General features: G+C 45.9%; 3 protein-coding genes across 10 annotated transcripts in view; 1 reads left to right on the top strand and 2 right to left on the bottom strand.

Annotated features, from left to right (window-relative positions):
- Nucleotides 1-6231, bottom strand: part of acad11 (acyl-CoA dehydrogenase family, member 11) — a 29418-nt gene extending 23187 nt beyond the window's left edge. For 2 of the 5 annotated variants that reach the window (XR_015084224.1, XM_086020489.1), the window contains exons 1-12: nt 6105-6231; nt 4629-4754; nt 4467-4566; nt 3838-3963; nt 3600-3761; nt 3265-3429; nt 3042-3183; nt 2831-2952; nt 1749-1855; nt 1412-1523; nt 1078-1155; nt 863-1001 (exon numbers count right to left, since the gene is read on the bottom strand). Coding sequence is in view for 4 of the 5 variants with exons in the window: in XM_086020489.1 (XP_085876615.1) it covers nt 863-1001; nt 1078-1155; nt 1412-1523; nt 1749-1855; nt 2831-2952; nt 3042-3183; nt 3265-3429; nt 3600-3761; nt 3838-3963; nt 4467-4566; nt 4629-4750 (1375 nt within the window). In the remaining variant the exon portion in view is untranslated. Of the gene's footprint in view, nt 1-862; nt 1002-1077; nt 1156-1411; nt 1524-1748; nt 1856-2830; nt 2953-3041; nt 3184-3264; nt 3430-3599; nt 3762-3837; nt 3964-4466; nt 4567-4628; nt 4999-6104 lie in introns of those variants that run through there. The other 3 variants (XM_086020491.1, XM_086020492.1, XM_086020490.1) reach the window with 3 other exon arrangements.
- uba5 (ubiquitin-like modifier activating enzyme 5) lies at nt 5013-8296 on the top strand. 3 transcript variants are annotated; one of them, XM_086020532.1, is made up of 11 exons: nt 5013-5332; nt 5441-5486; nt 5559-5648; nt 6152-6261; nt 6355-6441; nt 6508-6592; nt 6685-6789; nt 6894-7021; nt 7509-7644; nt 7789-7971; nt 8047-8296. In XM_086020532.1, exons 1-11 carry the CDS (start codon nt 5181-5183, stop codon nt 8125-8127), a joined length of 1203 nt encoding a protein of 400 aa, XP_085876658.1. In that variant the 5' UTR covers nt 5013-5180; the 3' UTR covers nt 8128-8296. The 3 variants fall into 3 exon arrangements, with proteins under 3 accessions (XP_085876658.1, XP_085876659.1, XP_085876660.1); XM_086020533.1 differs by having other exon boundaries at nt 8050-8296; XM_086020534.1 differs by having other exon boundaries at nt 7795-7971.
- nphp3 (nephronophthisis 3) lies at nt 6855-17770 on the bottom strand. Of its 2 annotated transcripts, none has more exons than XM_086020475.1 (28): nt 17074-17770; nt 16507-16632; nt 16293-16443; nt 16064-16216; nt 15780-15913; nt 15347-15507; nt 15109-15265; nt 14966-15040; nt 14722-14892; nt 14551-14654; nt 14367-14481; nt 14149-14292; nt 13979-14076; nt 12943-13045; nt 12790-12872; nt 12569-12698; nt 12316-12480; nt 11997-12091; nt 11795-11917; nt 11530-11719; nt 11132-11373; nt 10968-11043; nt 10412-10539; nt 10088-10328; nt 9450-9575; nt 9248-9363; nt 8984-9173; nt 6855-7001 (listed from the first exon to the last, which is right to left on the bottom strand). In XM_086020475.1, the coding sequence occupies exons 1-27, from the start codon at nt 17395-17397 to the stop codon at nt 9005-9007; spliced, it is 3900 nt and encodes a 1299-aa protein (XP_085876601.1). In that variant the 5' UTR covers nt 17398-17770; the 3' UTR covers nt 6855-7001; nt 8984-9004. The 2 variants fall into 2 exon arrangements, with proteins under 2 accessions (XP_085876601.1, XP_085876602.1); XM_086020476.1 differs by having other exon boundaries at nt 6911-7038.
- Nucleotides 17771-17987: the final 217 nt, after the last annotated feature.

Raw genomic sequence — 17987 nt, forward strand, 5'->3', positions numbered from 1 at the left:
AAATTTTCATTTACTGTGCAAAACTACAAGGAACTATTGTTTAAGTTTTCATTTATCCTTTTTAAGACATGCAGACAACTCTGGGTGCTCCCTCAACCTTTTGTTAGAATTTTACAACAGAGATGTATATTGTCAAAAAAATCTTGTCATAATAATTAAACAAATAAAATAAAATATATATATATTTTTTTAAAATCAACATTATGCAAACCTGAAACATTGTTCAATAAACATGCTTAATGACATTGCAACAAAGTTAAGAGTACATTTTTCTTTCGATTTTGATGCCAATATTTTCCTTATTACTGAAAATGAATATCGGCTCTAAATGTCAGTAATCGGCCTCCTTGACTACTAATAATCGGTATCGGCCCTGAAAAAAGCATATCGGTCTATCTCTAGAAGGCAACATATTCTAATGCCAACATTTGTTTTGTCAAGAATAATGTTCCATTCATGCTACTTTAGGTTCAAATGTAATATTCATCTCGTAGCTCTTCGCAACAAGCGGTACCGAAGAAGCAGCTCTCAGTTTCAAAAAGGTTAGTGACCTCTGCTCTAAATCGACCCTTGGTGTCAACAGCAGTGTGAATGGTTGTTTGTCTATGGCCTCGCATTGGTTCCAGCTCATCCTGTTGACAAGCGCGATAGAAAATGGATGGGCCGTTTGCTTTTGGGAGACCCCTGGAAATGACCCTCAAATGACACACTTCCTGTGTCTTTTCAGGCAGCGGGTTCAAAGGGGGGCCTCCGCTTCGCATGTTCAAGCACAAAAAAAAAAAACAACTAAAAAAAATCCGTTTTGGTCAACTAACTGAGCCGGGTCGTGTCGACGGGGCGCGAAGGTGTGCGGGACGTTTACCCGGCGCCTGGCAGTTAAAGACTTCCGGAGCAAAGAGGCAGCGTCCGGTCTCCTCGGCGATGTAGGCGTAGTCCAGCTGTGTGAGGCCGCTGGCCGCCGGCAGGAAGAGGTTCCATAACCCCGCTTCTCTAGCTTTCACCTGACCGCACAAACTTTCACTGTAGTGGTTTGAAACTTCTTTAGGCCCAAAATGTCTGAGCCCTTTTCAAACCTACCTTTAGATCCTCTATTATTTGAGGGGTGTTCCACCGCAGGGGCGAGTGAGCGTATTTAATGTAGTACTCCGCTACTTCCTGGATAAAAAAAAAAAAAAAATTTTAAAAAAAGGTCATAAAGGTCTTCTACTTTCTTTTCTTTCATCAAGCACAACAGAGACACAGTGACGGTGCCAGGCCAAAGGTGATGACTGGGCATGCGCTAGATCAATAGAGGTCTTGTTCTCGCGCTCAAGAGAATCTGCGCTAATCAACTAACAAGGTCCAAAGGTCTCATGGGAAAAGAGGGTGGGGGGGGGGGGAAGACAAAGGGGCGCTTTGTCTCGGCGCTGACCTTCCGCGCGGGAAGCACGTGCTGTCTCATGAAGTCCTTCACCTGCTGGAGCACCGCCCGGCCCTTGGCCGTCTGCAGAAACAGTCCGGCTTCCTGCCGAGCCGCCGGAGGCCTGCGGCGAGGGCATACGAGCGAGACAAAAGGCGGCCGTCACATAGCTGGATACGGAATTCTAAACGCGATTCCAGTGTTTACTGGCAAAAAGCTCCAAAACAGCAGGTGGAACGCATCTGACCTCAGCAACGCACGACCAGACGTTACAATCATTTGTACTGGAGTCAAGGGAAACGTGTTAACACTTACGTAAACAGAAGACAGCAATCGAGCCATAACAAACCTCTGCGCCAGCTGCAGGGCGAGCGCAGCCAAGGGCTCCACGCACTGGCCAAAGTCGGCGGCATTGGGAGCGCTGGCGTTGCCCAGTAGGTGGCGAGCATAAACACCCTTCATGGGGAGAACAAATAAGGAGACTTGAGAATGAGAGATAAGACGATGGCCTTCATATTATGACTTCGCTTGTGGGGTCTTGCAGATTGGAAAACTAAGGACTCATTGGATGGTTTTGGTGACAACACAGCCTCCCCTGAAATTCATTCAGTTATAAAAAACAAATAAATAAATAATAATAATAATCACAAAAAGAAATGCCCCTTACAACCAGTGACCACTAATCGACACGAAACTTGGCGGACGTGTCTATCATATCATAAGAGGACACCCAGAAAGGCCTGAAGGAGAGATGCTTGAAATGGCCGAAAGGAAGTCGGCCATTTTGGTGCGAATCGGCCACATTGATCAACTCCGACTAGGGAATTTGCCTAATTTCCTAAAATGTGTTTAAATGAGCCCAGGACATAAGCAGGACTCCTAGACAATCCGAGCAATGCTGAAGGGCAATGATTTTTATTTTTTGCCTGACCTATCTAATATGGCCAAAGTTTAATCATTTCAAAGATAAGATATAATAAAAAAAAAAAAACGGTGGCTAGAACCCGCCCAGTACAAATTCCAAGTTCTACTGCAAAATAAACAACAACTGTTTATTAAACTAAAAAAATAAACAGTTCATTTGAAAAGTTCTAAATAAAACCCAAACATGAACGAAAGCTATTATTTTTCCTTTGCGTTTCCAAGTGCCAGCTGCCAAATAACAGAAGCCATCTCACATGATCAATACGCAATCCTGCTAAATCGTATCATTACGAAAATGAAATGGATTCATTTCGTTTTTAAATATAACTTTTACATCCATATTAGATGACAGAAAATGTATCGGAAAGCGTTGTACCATACAAAAAAAGCTTTGTATGGTTATCTTTTCATTCACCAATTCAAACTGAGTGAAAGATGAACGTCACGCAGTCAGAATTCTAATCAATCACCGGTTCACTTACGATGCACATGCAGAACCACCAATACCTGAGCGATTCCTGCTGTCTTGAAGAAGGAGAGCGCCAAGTAGAAATTCAAGCAAGGCAAAGGGGACGGGATCCCCCGGCAGCGTTTGTAAACGGAGATCAGGTCGTCCGCTGTGGGAATACCTGCTCAATGACAGACGCGCAAAAAAAAAAAAAAAGCATTTCATAGGAATTTCTTTAATTTCAATATTGCGCTTTGTCTTAGTTCAGACCTTCAATTCCTTTCAAGCTACCCATAGAGCTCAGTATGTCGAGGCCTACGGGCCAGTAGTGAGGCATGAGGAAGTAGGCCAGGTCTGCCAGAGGCTGTCCAGTGGTGGACAATTCCCAGTCCAGCACTGCCAGCACACGAGCCTAAAGGGGTCACAACGCGTCACCCTTAGTTAAGAGTCACGCGAGAGGACGTGACAGTCGTGATAAGAAGGTATCCCGTACCTCGGTCGGATGGAATACCAAGTTGTCAACTCGGAAATCTCCGTGGACCAGCGTGACTTCCTGATCGTCGGCGGGCAGATTGCTCATCAACCACGCGGCGAGCTCATTCACGGCAGGGATGTCCCTGTGGGACGATGCTGTGTACTGCTTGGTCCACGTGGACACCTTGATGAAAGGACATACCACTGATGTTTTACATGTTATTGGAAATGTCGTTTTTAATTGCTTATTTACAAATAAGTCGGCTCTCTAAAATGAAAATGTGCGTTTTTCAACGGGCGCACAGAAACAAAACATGACTAGGGAGAATTTTTTAATGGTGAACCGTGAGTCACCTGTCTCCTACAGTATCCTGCTCCTTTCCCATAGCCGTCCAGGTTTAGTGACGTCAGGTCCAGTGAATGCAGTTTGGCCAGAACTTCCACTGCTGCCACGTACAGAGCCGCCCTCTCTGCCGGGATCACTCCGGGCAGACGGAGGTCCCGGAAAATGCGACCCTGCTCAGTTATGGCGGCCATTACCCAATATGTTACTTTACATACCAGAGATATTTTCGTACCTTTGCAAACTCACCACTACGTGCTCCATCAGGTAGAACTCTGTTCCGATGACATCGATGTCGATACAGTGGAGGAGGGGCTGAGGTACAGGGAATCCAGCGCAATGCAAGGCCTTTTGGACACGATATTCCCTGTCCACCTGGGAAAAAAAACAACAAAAAAAAAACACATTATATAAATGTACATTTTTCTTTATACTATCGATTTATGCTTAAAGTTTCCGAATTTTTAAAATTATCTTGTTTTCCAGAGACAGTAAAATTGGGGTTGTCATTCTATGCAAACTATAACCATCAACTTGCAAGAAATAAAGGCTTAAAATGTTAACTCTGTGTAATGATTGATGAATCTATGCATTAAATGGGTTTTAAACCTCTAAAATTAGTGACAAAAAATAGAAGTTTCCTTTATACTCTATTTTTTCTTCTCGGTATGCATGTACATATTGTCAACAAAATTAACATTACAATCCATAATTTACTTTGTGCAGGCTCAATATAATATTTTCATAAAACGAAACGTAGGTCCAGCATTTTTGTAATTTGAAAATAAATGACTCCCCCTGCTGTACAAGTATTAGTACTACAACAAGCAGGATTTATGAAAGTCCTGTATGTAGTGATTAAATGTGTTAATTTCTACCTTGTGGGCACCTGGCAACAACGCACCGGGTGGCTTTTTCCTGAGAACATAACTTTTGGAAGGTGTCTGAATCAGGAAAGTGGGATTTGACTGCCCCGCACTGAAAGAAGATTAGCATGTTAGCATAACAAACTTTTCAATTTGTCTCCCAGACAAACTCACCTGTACTGCCTGACAGTGAGTGTGTCGTCGTTTGACACGAACGCCTTGGTGGACAGATACTTTTTAAGTCTGTCCTCGTCGAATTGATGCTGCGCTCGCACCGGAGTCGTCATTTCGTCCATGTAGCCGTTTTAAAATGATAAGAAAGTGGATTAATTATTTTCCAGCTGTTGCTAGTGAGCAAGATTGCTGGCTAGGTCGGATCATTTACCGTGACGCACATTCAACACAGCCAAAGAAACAATTATTTTACTATATTATACAATAAGACTTGAATATTAATGTAGTTTCATTTCAAACAAAAATACAAAAATACAATAAAATTTAAAAAATTAAAAGCTTCATAATTTTTGAATTACGCGGAAATCTTATGTGCCACTCGCATTTCCGCACGAACGAAATAGGCTGTAACACATATCCTGACAGCTGATTGGACTTGTGAAGACGTGTACTTTTCCGTGTTGATTATTGTTGTCTGGGCGTTGCGTTATTACGTTTTACAGTTTTTGTCAAGAAATATATATTTATATATCTTTTTTCTTGCGAGTCCTCATGGCAACGGTGGAGGAACTGAAACTACGCGTGAGGGAGTTGGAGAACGAACTGATCAAGTGTAAGCAAAAACAGTGCGCCGCCGCCGAGCAGCTACACCGACCCAAAATTGAAAAGATGAGCGCAGAAGTTGTCGATTCCAACCCTTATAGGTAATGTTTTATGATTATAATTTAAATGTGCTTTTGGGGTGCCGCGCCCTTTGGGAGACTGGTGACTCATTCAATCAAGCTTTTTTTCCCCCTCTCCTGCCCTTGCAGTCGCCTGATGGCTCTGAAGAGAATGGGCATTGTTGATAATTACGAGGTAAGCAATCTCTTGCACATCCTCCTCAAATTATTTTTGTTTTGTTAAAATGTTCTCCGATGTGTGTGACAGAGCATCCGGACGTTCACGGTGGCCGTGGTGGGCGTCGGGGGAGTGGGCAGCGTGACAGCCGAAATGCTCACGAGGTGTGGCATCGGTAAGGTAATAATGCAACGCTCTTTTCCTATTATGAGTTGGTCAGAATATTAGGTACAACTGCATCGTGCAAAGAATTCCGGCTTTTTTTTTTTTTAACAATAGTGCAACATAATTTGATTTTTTAGGGAAGCTGTCAATTTTTTCTATGTAAAATAAAAACAAACATTTTCTTCCATATAAAATGGAACGCATTTTTCATTGGACAGCATTATTTTTTCCATTGCTCTGCCGAATATAAAAAAAGAAACCCATATTTGGTAAGGCTTATCCCCAGCAAAAAAACATTTATTTTAGTAATCACATTTGACTTTTAGAGATAATAGATGTGGATAGTTTACTGTTGCAATTTACATTTAACAGTGACAATGATTTTACTACACTGCATTGACATTAAAAAAATATTAAGTAACCACATTTGTCAACAGACAATCTAGATTTTCTAATGCGTTCCAATACTCACTTTTAGACTGTAGTTGTTCCTAATGTTGTGTCCACATCTTTCCCAGCTGCTGCTGTTCGACTACGACAAGGTGGAGCTGGCGAACATGAACCGACTCTTCTTTCAACCTCACCAGGCCGGCCTCAGCAAAGTCGAGGCCGCTGAACATACACTCAGGTACCACGTGTTATTGGCACATTCAATAAAATAATAATAAAAAAAAAATGTGCTCATTTTTCTTTACCTGTTCTTGAACACACCCTGAACCAGAAACATCAATCCAGACGTATCGTTTGAGACGCACAACTACAACATCACCACCCTGGACAATTTCAACCACTTCATGGAGCGTCTCAGGTGACTTTTCCTCGCCTTCTCTCCTCCACGCTTTGTGGAAGCGTCCTCACTTCTCCTCTGTCTCAGTCACGGAGGCCTGGAGGATGGCAAGCCGGTGAATTTAGTCCTGAGCTGCGTGGACAACTTTGAAGCCCGCATGGCCATCAATACAGTAAGGAGTGACCCGCAAAACCAAGATGATTTTTTTATTTATTTTTTTTCAGCTTTTGTGCATGTGATTGTTGCACTCTCCCCTTTGTGAAGGCTTGTAATGAGTTGGGACAGACCTGGATGGAGTCCGGAGTCAGCGAGAACGCCGTGTCGGGACACATACAGCTCATCAACCCGGGAGAGACAGCATGCTTCGCTGTAAAGAACACACACACACACGCACACACAAATACACACACTTTTTCCCAGGAACCTTACTGCTGCGTAGCTGCAATCCGGATTTGATTTGTGTTCTTGCGCAGTGCGCACCCCCTCTGGTGGTGGCAGCCAACATCGATGAGAAGACCCTCAAGAGGGAGGGCGTGTGCGCCGCCAGCTTGCCCACGACCATGGGCGTTGTCGCTGGCATCCTGGTCCAAAATGTCCTCAAGTAAATTCCATACACAGCTGCACCAAAAATATATATATTTTTTCACGACTGTCACTCACAACAGAAAAGAAATCTATGGTAAACTCTGTAGTGGCCAATTTACAATGAATAGAAAAACATTGCTGGGAGAAAAAGTCGTTACGGGAATTTTAATTGTATCTTTTGAGTACATATTTGTAATAATAAAAAAAATAAAAAATAAAAACATTTCTATATGTGAAAAAGATTACACTTTTTATTGGAGATCAATTCTAAAACAAATGCATGACTTTTGTTTGTTTTTCCAAATAAAAAAAAAAGCTAACTTTATTGTAAGCATTAGTTTGAAATTTTAAGTCCTTTCATGACAGCAGTGAACTTGGTATTTTTTTTTTTTTTTGCATTCAGTATTTTCCTATTTCTCAAGTCGATCGCAATTTGATTTCATGATTCACTCACTCGTTTGAGGGGGGCAGGGAGCTATTAATTTGCCTCCTGGGTGTTGCAGGTATTTGTTGAAGTTTGGCCGCGTCAGTTATTATCTGGGCTACAACGCCATGCAGGACTTCTTCCCCAGCATGGCCATGAAGCCCAACCCGCAGTGCAACGACCGCCACTGCAGGAGACAGCAGGAAGTCTACAAGGTGAAGTTGAACTGTGTGTCCAAACCCATTTAAATACCTACAATAGTTTGACAATTTTTTTTTGTTGTACATTTCAAGAAAAACGTTCTGGGTGGGCTAACACGGCGTCCCGTTTGCAAATGTGTGCCCCCCCCCCCCCCGCAGAAGCAGGAAGCAGAGCGACCCAAGACTGAGGCGGTCGAAGTCGAGGAGGAGGTGCTGCACGAGGATAACGAATGGGGGATTGAACTGGTATCAGAGGAGGCCAACGAGGAGACGCAGGCCGCGGCGGCCGCCGTTGCCGACCTCCCCGAAGGCATCACCGTGGCGTACACCATCCCGGCGGCGGTCAGTTCCCACCCGCAACGTTTACGGATGGGGTTCGAATGTTGTGAATTCATGATTTTCTTTTTCCGCTGGAAGCAGAGTAAGGGCGACGGAGAGATGGTGGAAGAGACGGAGCAGAGCCTGGAGGACCTGATGGCTCAGATGAGAAAGTTGTAGGGCTGCTCGGCGGCCGAATAAAAAGAACACGGCGGAATTCTCACGGCATACATCGGACGACATCACATAACTGACCGTTAATAAAGGAAAAAATGAACTTGAATGCATGAAATAAGGTCGCAATGCTTCAATAACATTAACGTCTCAATAAAGTATTTATTAGCAGGAATACATGTGGACTATTGGAATGGCTTTAACACATATGACAATACATAAATATACAAACATACTGTATACAAAGTCACACAGTATAATTGCACTAAACAATTTTGTTATGCGAGGCCACCAGTCACCCGCAATCATGGAAGTGCTTTAATGCGGACTCTTTCAACTTCAGTTCGACTTTTGGTATTCGAGGAATGATGACATTTCAAACTGAATTTCACCTTTTTGAACACAAACGTGAGCAACTTAAATGTTTTTTTTTTTCAGGACTTCAAGAATGAACTTTATCAAGAAATTGCACTTTTTTTTCCTCCATTTTTTTTTTTTTGGTAAAACGGTCATAATATTTTGGCATTTAAAAATATCCTTTCGGCTTAAAGAGCTTCTAGATACTAATATTTTTAATCATGACAGAAACATAACACATTGGTTGCTTCATTAATGCTGTTGTAAAAACCTGACATAGCTGGTTTCGTACATTTACGAAGCATTGTATATCAATTAAGACGGATAAAGACAGGGACTCCATGTATAAAATATTCTTTGGCAAAGTAACATTTTTCACAAATGAAAGATTTTCGCACTGGTTAACACTGTTTATTTCATAGAATACTGTTTGAGGTTTCCGGAAGCAATTCCGAATTCCGTAAGGCTCTGTGTGCAAATCTAGTTTCCCAAAGTGGTAGCGTACCTGCGCGCAGGGGTGACAGGGTCACCTGGGGCCTTGAGGGAGGGGGGCGGGTCCCCGCAGGCTGAACGTGTCGGCGCTGGACGAGTGGCGCGAGGGCGCGTTGCCGCACGCCAGCGACGGCTCCGCCTCCTTGATCTCCATGGCGCGCTTGTACAGCTCGGCCGCCGTCTCAAAGTCGCCCTCCTCGTAGCTGCAGAACGGAGGACGTCACGCGGAGGGCTAAAAGCGGCCGACGCTCAACCGAGCCGCGACGAGCGCGCGTACCTCAGCACCGCCAGGTTCTTGAGCGTCTCCCCGACGCGAGGATGCGAGCGTCCCAGGCTGTCTTCGTACACTTTGAGTGCTCGTTCGTACAGGGGCAAAGCTTCGCCGTGCTTCTTCTGACAAATGGGCACAAACAAGATGTTAGTAAAAAAAAAAAAAAAAGTTTTGAAAATGAATGAAATAAATCGTCGTGAGAGGTCACCAGCTGACAGTAGATGACCGCCAGGTTGACCAGTGCCGTCGCCACGCTGGGATGTTTGGGCCCAAAACTCTTTTCCCGGATGTCCAGTGAGAGCTCGTAGAGGGGCACCGCCTTCTCCAGCTTCCCCTGCATAAACAGTAGAAATATTTCATATTCCCATTTATTAATCAGTTGTCACTTAATCAACATTTCATACAGTTACAAAGTGCCCCTTCATTTCTTCCTGCCATTTGAGGTGAGGCTTTTATTTTTTGAAGTGATGATCTTTTAAAGCTGCTATTCTGTAGATACTGCGACTAGTTCATTTACTTAAAATCAAGGAGTGGTGGATTTTTCTTTAAAGTACAAGAAGGTATTTATTTGAGAGGAGGCCTTTATGTGTAGGAGTGGTAAAACAGTAAGTGTAATTAGCTATTCACATATTCAAACGAGGTATTTCTTTGTTTAGGTGCTGATAAATTGAGTCAGGTCTGCTTTTTTTTTAATTTGAAGTAAGGTGCTAAATTTGAAAGGAGATCTTTATTAATAATAATAATAGAGGGGATTTTATTTGAGGTAAGGCATTTGTTTTATTAATTTGATTCAAGGCCTGATAGGTGAACAACGAATGAATGCCTTTTTTTTTTTTTACACCTTACCCTGCGCTTGTAGAGCATGGCCAGGTGTTTGAGCGTATAGGCGAGCGAGGGGTGGTCCGGCGAAAGGGCCCTCTTGCGGATGTCCAGCGCCCTCTCGTACATATCCTCGGCCGCCTCGTAGTCCCGCCTCTCCGTGTGCAGCGCCGCCAAATTGTTGAGGGACTGCGCGCAGTCGGGGTGGTCCGGGCCCAGCACGCGCTGGCGCATCTCCAGCGAGCGCGTCAGGAACACCTTGGCCGCGCTGGTCGGGACACGCAGAAGCGGCACGCGATGCGGCGCAAGCTTCTCGAAGGGTGGATGTGAGTGTTGGCCGGCGAGACTTACTCCAGGTTGTTCTGGAGGTAGTAGAGCACGCCCAGTTCGTTGAGGGTCCGGGCGCAGTCGGACGAGTCGGTCGCAAGGGTGAGCTCTTCGAGCTGGAGGGCCCGGCGACGCAACAGAGTGAAACCATACTGCAGTGAGGAGAACACATGAACATGACTCATTCGCCCACATTTGGGTCCGGCCCCCTGGATTCAGTCAAAGAAGCAAAACGTTCGTGTCCACTGTAATAATGAACAGATGCAACAAATGCATTTCGACGGTTTTAATCACAACCCGGCATTATTTTTAAGCACTAAAGGCTTTGTACAGGTGTGAATGGAGCTGCCAGTACATATGAGGACGAGTTATGCATTTATTTATGCTTTTTTTTCCTTCACCGCCAACCGTTTTAAAAAAAAAAAATCCCTAAACAACCCAAAAAGTAAAAAGAAATAAAGTATTTTTAAAATGTGCGTAATAACTATGTGGGCGTTGGCATTGTAATAATGTCAACCTGTTTTTTGCCTACAAATAGAATGGTGCCGTTGTTGATTCGATTCCATCCCTTCCGACTCACCATATGGCCTTTCTGGCGAGCCGTTTTCTGCCTTATCTTCATCGATCTCTTCCTGAGTCTCTCCGCCTGTTCGTACCTGACGATGACGATAACAATGACAAAAAGTACGACTGTTCAGCTGGACCAATGACACGTCATAATCGGCGATAACGGCCCCTCCGTACTTGTTTTGTTTCTGGTAGAGTACGGCGAGGGACTCGAGCTCTCGCGCCACGCTGCCGTGCTCGGCCCCGTAGGCGTTCTCGCTGATCTCCAGCGCCTGCTTGTACAGCTGCTCGGCGTTGCCGTACTTCTTCCACTGGACGTAGACGGCGGCCAGCTGATGCAGGGAGCGCGCCACGCTGGGATGGTCCGGGTCCAGGGCCGTCTCTCGGATCTCAAGTGACCGCTGCAGAGGAGCCACGGCCTAGCCGGTAAACAAACGGTGGGGTGGCGTATATGTATTCATCGCAATTAGGGATACTCTCGAGATGAACCCAAAACGTACTATAACCAAGCAACCGTATAATCGTGAAAAAAAAAAAAAAAAGAAAAAAGTGACGATTAAAAACCTGGCCCCCACCTGACTGGGCAGGCCCAAGTCTTTGAGGAAACGTCCCAAGGTCTCATACAAGTTGGCCAGCTTGGTCATGCTGTCCTCGCTCTCGCAGTTCTTCTCGTAGTGCTTCAGCGAGTCAAAGTACTCGGTGGCCATGGAGGTTTTGTCCTTGCCCACATACTGCCAGTAGGCCAGCAGCTCGGAGAAATGACCCCTGACGATCGAAAAATCTTTATTTCAGCTCTCGCTTTAGAAAAAGCATTCTCTAGTGTGCGGTGGACACACAAACCTCTTGTACAGGTTCTGGGAGACAAATAGGTTCAACAGGCTCAGCTGCAGTTTGCTCCGGTCCTCCTGCTGTTGGAGCAACCAGGGCAGCTCGTCGGCGACACGCCACGTCACGCGATCGTGACTAGCGGGAACGCACATAATTGGCATAAAAAGAGAGAACGGAGGGTCGTGCGAGGGCAAAGATGGCCGACCGGCTGCACCTGAGTTGCTGGCTGAAGTAGTGGATCAGTTTCTCTCTGTATGTAGCGCAGCCGCGCCCTCCGCTCACAAACTCCAATTTCACTGCTTCCCACGCCTGGTAACACAAAAGTAAAGATTGTCCCTGCCACTATGGATTTGAACAAAATCGAATCATCTGTAAGCCATTTTTTTTTCCTGTAATATAAAAAACTCGAGTGGTTTGCAATCAAGTGACAAAAGTTTGACCATTGAAGAATATTCCGTTTCTTAGCTTGAAAAAAACGTGAGTTGCTTTTGCAGTATGTTTAAAGTCAGCGGGGGGGGGGGGGGTTCAGGCACCTGCAGATGCTGAAATCTGATCAGGCCGCAGTGGAGGGTGACCACGCGGAGTCGACTCAGACCAAGGAGCAGCGACGCCAGCGCCGGAAATTCCAACTCGGGGAAAAGATCGAGAACCTCCGACTCACTCACGCCGTTGTGGCTGGAACACACCAGGCAGAGTATCTACACACACGACAAAAAAAGTCAGCGCTCATGTTCGAGAGCCGTTTGGCCGAACGGCTCTCGAATCCCGCACGCCCAGCTGGCGCACCTCTCTCATGACGTGTCGCTCTCTGTCCGAGCCGAGCGAGTCCAGCGTCATTTTGAGCGCCAGGCGGTAGAGCGACAAGGTGTCCTGACACTGCAGGCACTGCTCGAGGCTCTTCTCCGATGACCATCCACTACACATCCAAAAAAGACGTTTCTTCTCCTGATTTTTCTCCGATTGAATACCCCCCAAAAAATGGAAAAAAAAAAAAAAAAAGAGAGAACCTGGCGCTCATCCTGGCGAGCAGCGTGACGTACAAAGCGTTGCAGGTGGACGCCGAGCGGCAGTGCTTTTCCAGCCTCTTCTCCTGGAGAACACAAACTCGCGTCACCCCCACAGCGCTGAGACGGACGCATGTAGACGTGAGGTGCTCCTACCTGATCTTTGGTGAGTTGGAGGTCCGCGCTTAGGCACTCTGCGCTCAGCACACTCCTGACCTCCCTGGGACTCAGCGGGTCCAAGTGGAGAGTGGGCCACAACCTGGAGGGAGAGCATTATGTGCTTCTTTCACAATGCCTAAAAAAAAAAGACAGATTTTTTTTTTTTTTGTGGAGCCATTACAGAGGCAGCGCGGGTGAAGTCTGGCATTACTGTAACGTATCGTGTCGTCAGTTCCCGTTTGCTCCTGGGGCATTTTCCCTTCGGATTTATCTTCCGTAATTCAAAGGCATGTTCAATTGGATTTAGCTCAGGTGACGGACTTGGCCACTGTAAAATATGCCACTTCTTTGCCTTAAAACGGAGGTCAACCTAAACATTTTTTTTTCAAGAATATGTTTGCAGCAGGCCCACTAGTTGAAACACGGCATTCGGATTAATATTGTGTTTATGAAATATGAGTTGAGCAGCAAAATGGAATGCTTTTTAGCCATCTGTGGGGGCGGCCATTTTGTCTTCTGTCGACTGAAAATGACATCACAACTGCTCACAACGACCAATTGCGGCTTACCTGTTTTCTGAATCGGAGCCGTGATTGGTTGTTGTGATGTCATTTTCAGTTGACAGAAGACAAAATGGCCGCCCCCACGGATGGCTAAAAACGATTGGATTAACACTCATTCCACAAACGCAATATTTATCAGAATGCCTTGTTTCAAATAGTGGCCTTGCATAGAACATATTCTTGAAAAAAAAATGTTTGCGTTGACTTTCCACTTTAAAAAAACTCTTTGGTTGCTTTTGCAGTGAGCAAGACGGTAAGTAACACAAATGTTGGAATTCTTCTTATAATAAATTGCGGCTGAATCACACAGTACATTGTTTTGTGCCTAAGTGTAATGAAAATGTTAAGGATTGGCCATGAAAAATGTGGTGAGAGATTCAGCTAGAATGTATTTGCACAAACGCAAATAAAGGTGTTCTCTCCGTTTGTAATAAAAAGGACGGCCGCCGCGCGTGACGTGCCGGACGGACCGCCAAGCCTGAGGACATGTCTCCACGTTGACGGACACGACCACTCTGACGTTGACGGGCAGCGGGTCAATCAGCCACTTCATGTGTCTTTCTGCTTGCTGGCGAGGAAAGAAAAGGCAAATGTTATCCTTCTGGAGGGAAATCCCGCTCTCAAAGCTGACTGACGTTACCTGTACTTGGTCAATGGAGTCTATGATGATGATGATGTTGCCCTGGTGGCGCGCTGAAAGCTTCTCCAGCCAGCGTGGAAACTCCTCCAGGATCTTGCTGGGCTCCATGGACAAGCCCGAAATGGACCAGAAATGTTGCAGCAGCTACGCCATGGGCGACAAGTTGCAAGGTTTTCTCCTTGAAAAAAATACAACCGGGCAGGCGGGGGATCTCCTACTTTAACCGTGAGGCGCTTGATGATGAGGACGGGCTCGGAGCTGGAGGAAAAAGGTCGCCCGACGAAATGGGAGAGGAACAAGGTGTTGGGGGACTGCTTCTGCTGCAGCTCGATCCTGATCCAGAGGTCAACAAATGGTCAGGCTGCTTTTTCCACATTTTACACTTAAACGGACAATTCTTACCATTTGGCGAGGAGAAGGGACTTCCCCGAGCCCGGACCGCCCGACACCAGCAGAGGCGGCGTCGGGGGCGGGGCGGCGATCATGTCGTTGAGCCGGTCCACGTACTGAGAACAACGCCACATGTAGATTCAGACTGAGGTTGAGAACTACGAAGGACGGAAGCCGGCTCACCTTTTGGAAGCCCAGCTGGGAGCTGGTGCTGCCGCAGGCCTGCTGGTAGGACTCCATCTGCTCCTGCTCGTCATGTAGGTCCCACAGCACGTCGCCGGAGTCTTCCTCGCGACCCTCCTCGATCCCGGACTCCTTCGGGTCCGCGTCCGCTCCTTCGATGCCGAGCAACTCCTACACCCGAAAAGTAAGTCCGACCTTAAAACCGGACGTGAATACTGTTTGAATGCATGCATTCGAGCAGGACCTGCTTGATGACTTTCTCCAGCTGAGCAGAAATGAGACTGGCCCCATCCTCGGCTGAACCGCTATGATCCAAGACCTGGTCACATGTTCGACATAATCATCCTCACTCAACCCAAAATAATTTTAGATGTGTGCATACTGCACCTTAATTTTAGCAGCCTTGTCCGCAGCGTTGACCCTTTCCAGAAGCTTCCTGGTAGGCCCGGACAAGTTCCCATCTCCTTCCGTCCTGAGGTAAAGCACTAACGGATGCCCGTCTGGATTCTTCACAAAAGCCTCCTCGCAATCCTCCACCACAGAACTGCGACATCACCACAGAATGGCGTTCGCTGGGAATTCAAACGGGAGCTTCGGTCCAAGCCCGAGGACACGCGTAGGCTACCTGTTGACGGTGGATTTGAGGAGAAGCACGCACACGGAGCTCCGCTCGATCTCCTGTTTGCGCACCGACGCGGACGAGGCGGCGTTGTCTTCACGGAAGCAGACGTTAAGGTAGAAATGTCCCAGACCTTCACACAGCCTCCTCAGAACAAGAGAGTGTTTCTGCATTCAAGGCATGAAGACACGCACAATATGAATGCAGTTATCGGTGCAAGACGTCCTTTTTACAGATCAAATGTTGGAATTTTTGCTGTAAATAAAAGACTGTACATATTTTACAGGAGTATCCAGTAAACAGCGAGAAAAAAACAAACAAAAAAAACACACTTGGCCGCATTTTTGTGGAGTACCGGTACTGTTCCTTCGCAGGAATATCGGTACTAAAAATATGTTGTTTATTATTTCATTTTTAATGGTGAGGTATTGCATTACACCTTGGTAAAGATCTCCATCTCGGCTTTGGTCTCCGGTGTGGAGATGAAGTAGCAGCGCACCGTGTTGCTCCACAAGGCTTGAGGCACGTGAGGGGACACTTGCAGCAAACTGGCCACCGCAGCATCCCAGTCGTCTAGTAAAATGTCATCAATTCTTTTGAGGGCCAAATAGAAAACCTTTAAGAGTATGCCTTAGCATGATACCATTCTACTTCAAGGATGTATCCTACCTCAGTAGACACCTATCCATTTTTCAAATTCTCACATTCTACTCTCTTACTAACCTCTGCTCACATTAGCGAAGGGGCCCTCTACATCGATAAGGCTATGGGCGAACTCCGGTCCCCGGAAGGTCTGCTGCAGCTGCATCATGCTGCCCATAGAAGGCTCACTTCCCAGCACACCCCCAGTCCAGTAGTCACATTGGGTGCCGGCAGCTGGAGACACGAAATGTAATTGCCTACAGATGCCACAGGTTGGTGACAGTTTTCCCTTTTTGTGGGTGGGCTTTACCAGTCACAGTCGTTTCGTTGTCATCTGAATCGGAATCATTGGGATAGTAAACCTGGATGCCCTGAGCTTGCAGTTGTTGCATTTTGGACTCCAAGTCCCTCTTGGCACGAAGGAGATCCTGGATTTCCTTCTCCTTCGTCTCCCGAAAGATCTGGCGGTGAACAAAGCAAAGAAGATTAGCGCGACGTAGAATATTATAAAAACTGGGACGTACCTTGAATTGTCTTTTCACTTTATCCCTGTCATGCTCAAAGGTGGAAGCCCTCTCCATGGCTTGGTACTTGGCCTCCAGGGCGTTCTCCTTCTCTCTGAGGATCTTCTGGTAGGTCTTCTGCAAAGCCTGAGGTCACATGGAGGACACTTTATATCAAAATGGCAGATTTATTTTTCTGTTTTCAGCCATGGGTTCTTGCAACTTTTTGTCATGCTACTCATTAAGGACAGGTTTACCAAATTCTATGTTGTTGAGCGAAACTGACTGGATCTGACCATATGGAGTGGGGTTCAAATTTAAATTTGCAATGCATCATTTTGTGCTTGTAGCCACATAAAAAAGGTTAAATGTTGGGATATTTTAGTACAATATTAAAGGGTTCTATTTCCCTTTTCAAAAACACTTTACAAAGATTGTTTGGGTAAGGATGAACGAAGTAACTGTCCATTCACTTCAGTGGTATCTTGAGGCACCGTATTGCTACTTTGTCCTGTAAGTAACGTCTCCGTAAGTACTGAACGTTAGTATTTTTTGCCATCTTCGCATAATGCTGTAGCTGTGTCGTACCTGCAACTCAGCCCTCAGCCTCTTATTCTCCTCGTCCAGCTTGGCCTCCTTCTTCTGCATGGACGTGATCTCGTTGTTCTTGCTCACGCGGAAGATCTCATACTCCTTCCGCAGCCGCTCGTACTCGGCAGCGTACTCGAGGTCCACGGAGCCCGTCGACTTGAAGCTAGCCCCAATCACCCGAGGTCCCCGGCGGAAAGAGCTGCGCAAGAGCCGGGCTTTGGGTTTCACCTCCACGGGGATCTCGCACGCTTCGCCGCCCTCGCCCCCGTAGCCGTCCTCGATCACCTCACCGGGGCTGACCAGGGAGGAGGCCGTGCCCATGGTGGCGAAGGGGGCCTGTTAGACTTTTTGGGGAGTACTGTGCGGGTAGTAGCCGTAAAAATGTCATTAAACTAAGCCTTGTCTCAAAAGTTATACCGCTATGCTAATTAGCACCGCCCATAAGCAAACTATTGCTGGTTTAGCTAGCGTTAGCATTACGAGGATGGCTCGCGAAAAAAACCCCAGTATGGTCACGAGGATAAAACACATTTAAAGTATAACATGGTGTTAGTTTTAACGAGACTACAATATCCGCAACGTTGTCACACTCGAAATGTTGGACTAAACTAAAAGGATCCTCTCGCAGCTTCTTCCTTGCTGTCTTGGTAACAAGCAGCACCTACGAGATCTCGCACGGGACAAACTAGCTAGAAGTCGATAAAAAAATAAATTAAAAAAAAAAACACGCTACGTCATTTATGACGTAAAATCTGAAACCAAAATGAATAATTTCTACAGATATTCCACCATTAACAGTTTTATAACATGTACAGTTTTATAACTCAATTGATTAATATGTTGACGCTTTCAGTTAACTCCTTTACAAGCTTCTTTTTTTTTTTGCCATATTCAAAATAAACACACACCCA

Source organism: Filicampus tigris, chromosome 21 (genome assembly GCF_054856515.1).
Source record: "Filicampus tigris isolate MCC_2025a chromosome 21, RoL_Ftig_1.0, whole genome shotgun sequence".
Classification (NCBI taxonomy): domain Eukaryota; kingdom Metazoa; phylum Chordata; class Actinopteri; order Syngnathiformes; family Syngnathidae; genus Filicampus; species Filicampus tigris.

Excerpts from the sequence above, each read along its gene's own strand:
- uba5 (XM_086020532.1), top strand. The coding sequence starts at position 5,181 with ATGGCAACGGTGGAGGAACTGAAACTACGCGTGAGGGAGTTGGAGAAC. Across the intron at positions 6,262-6,354 it reads GCCGCTGAACATACACTCAG|AAACATCAATCCAGACGTAT; the intron begins GTACCACGTGTT and ends ACCCTGAACCAG. Across the intron at positions 7,645-7,788 it reads GACAGCAGGAAGTCTACAAG|AAGCAGGAAGCAGAGCGACC; the intron begins GTGAAGTTGAAC and ends CCCCCCCCGCAG.
- nphp3 (XM_086020475.1), bottom strand. The coding sequence starts at position 17,397 with ATGGGCACGGCCTCCTCCCTGGTCAGCCCCGGTGAGGTGATCGAGGAC. Across the intron at positions 15,914-16,063 it reads CTTCGCTAATGTGAGCAGAG|ACGACTGGGATGCTGCGGTG; the intron begins GTTAGTAAGAGA and ends ACATTTTACTAG. Across the intron at positions 12,481-12,568 it reads AGCGACACGTCATGAGAGAG|ATACTCTGCCTGGTGTGTTC; the intron begins GTGCGCCAGCTG and ends TCGTGTGTGTAG.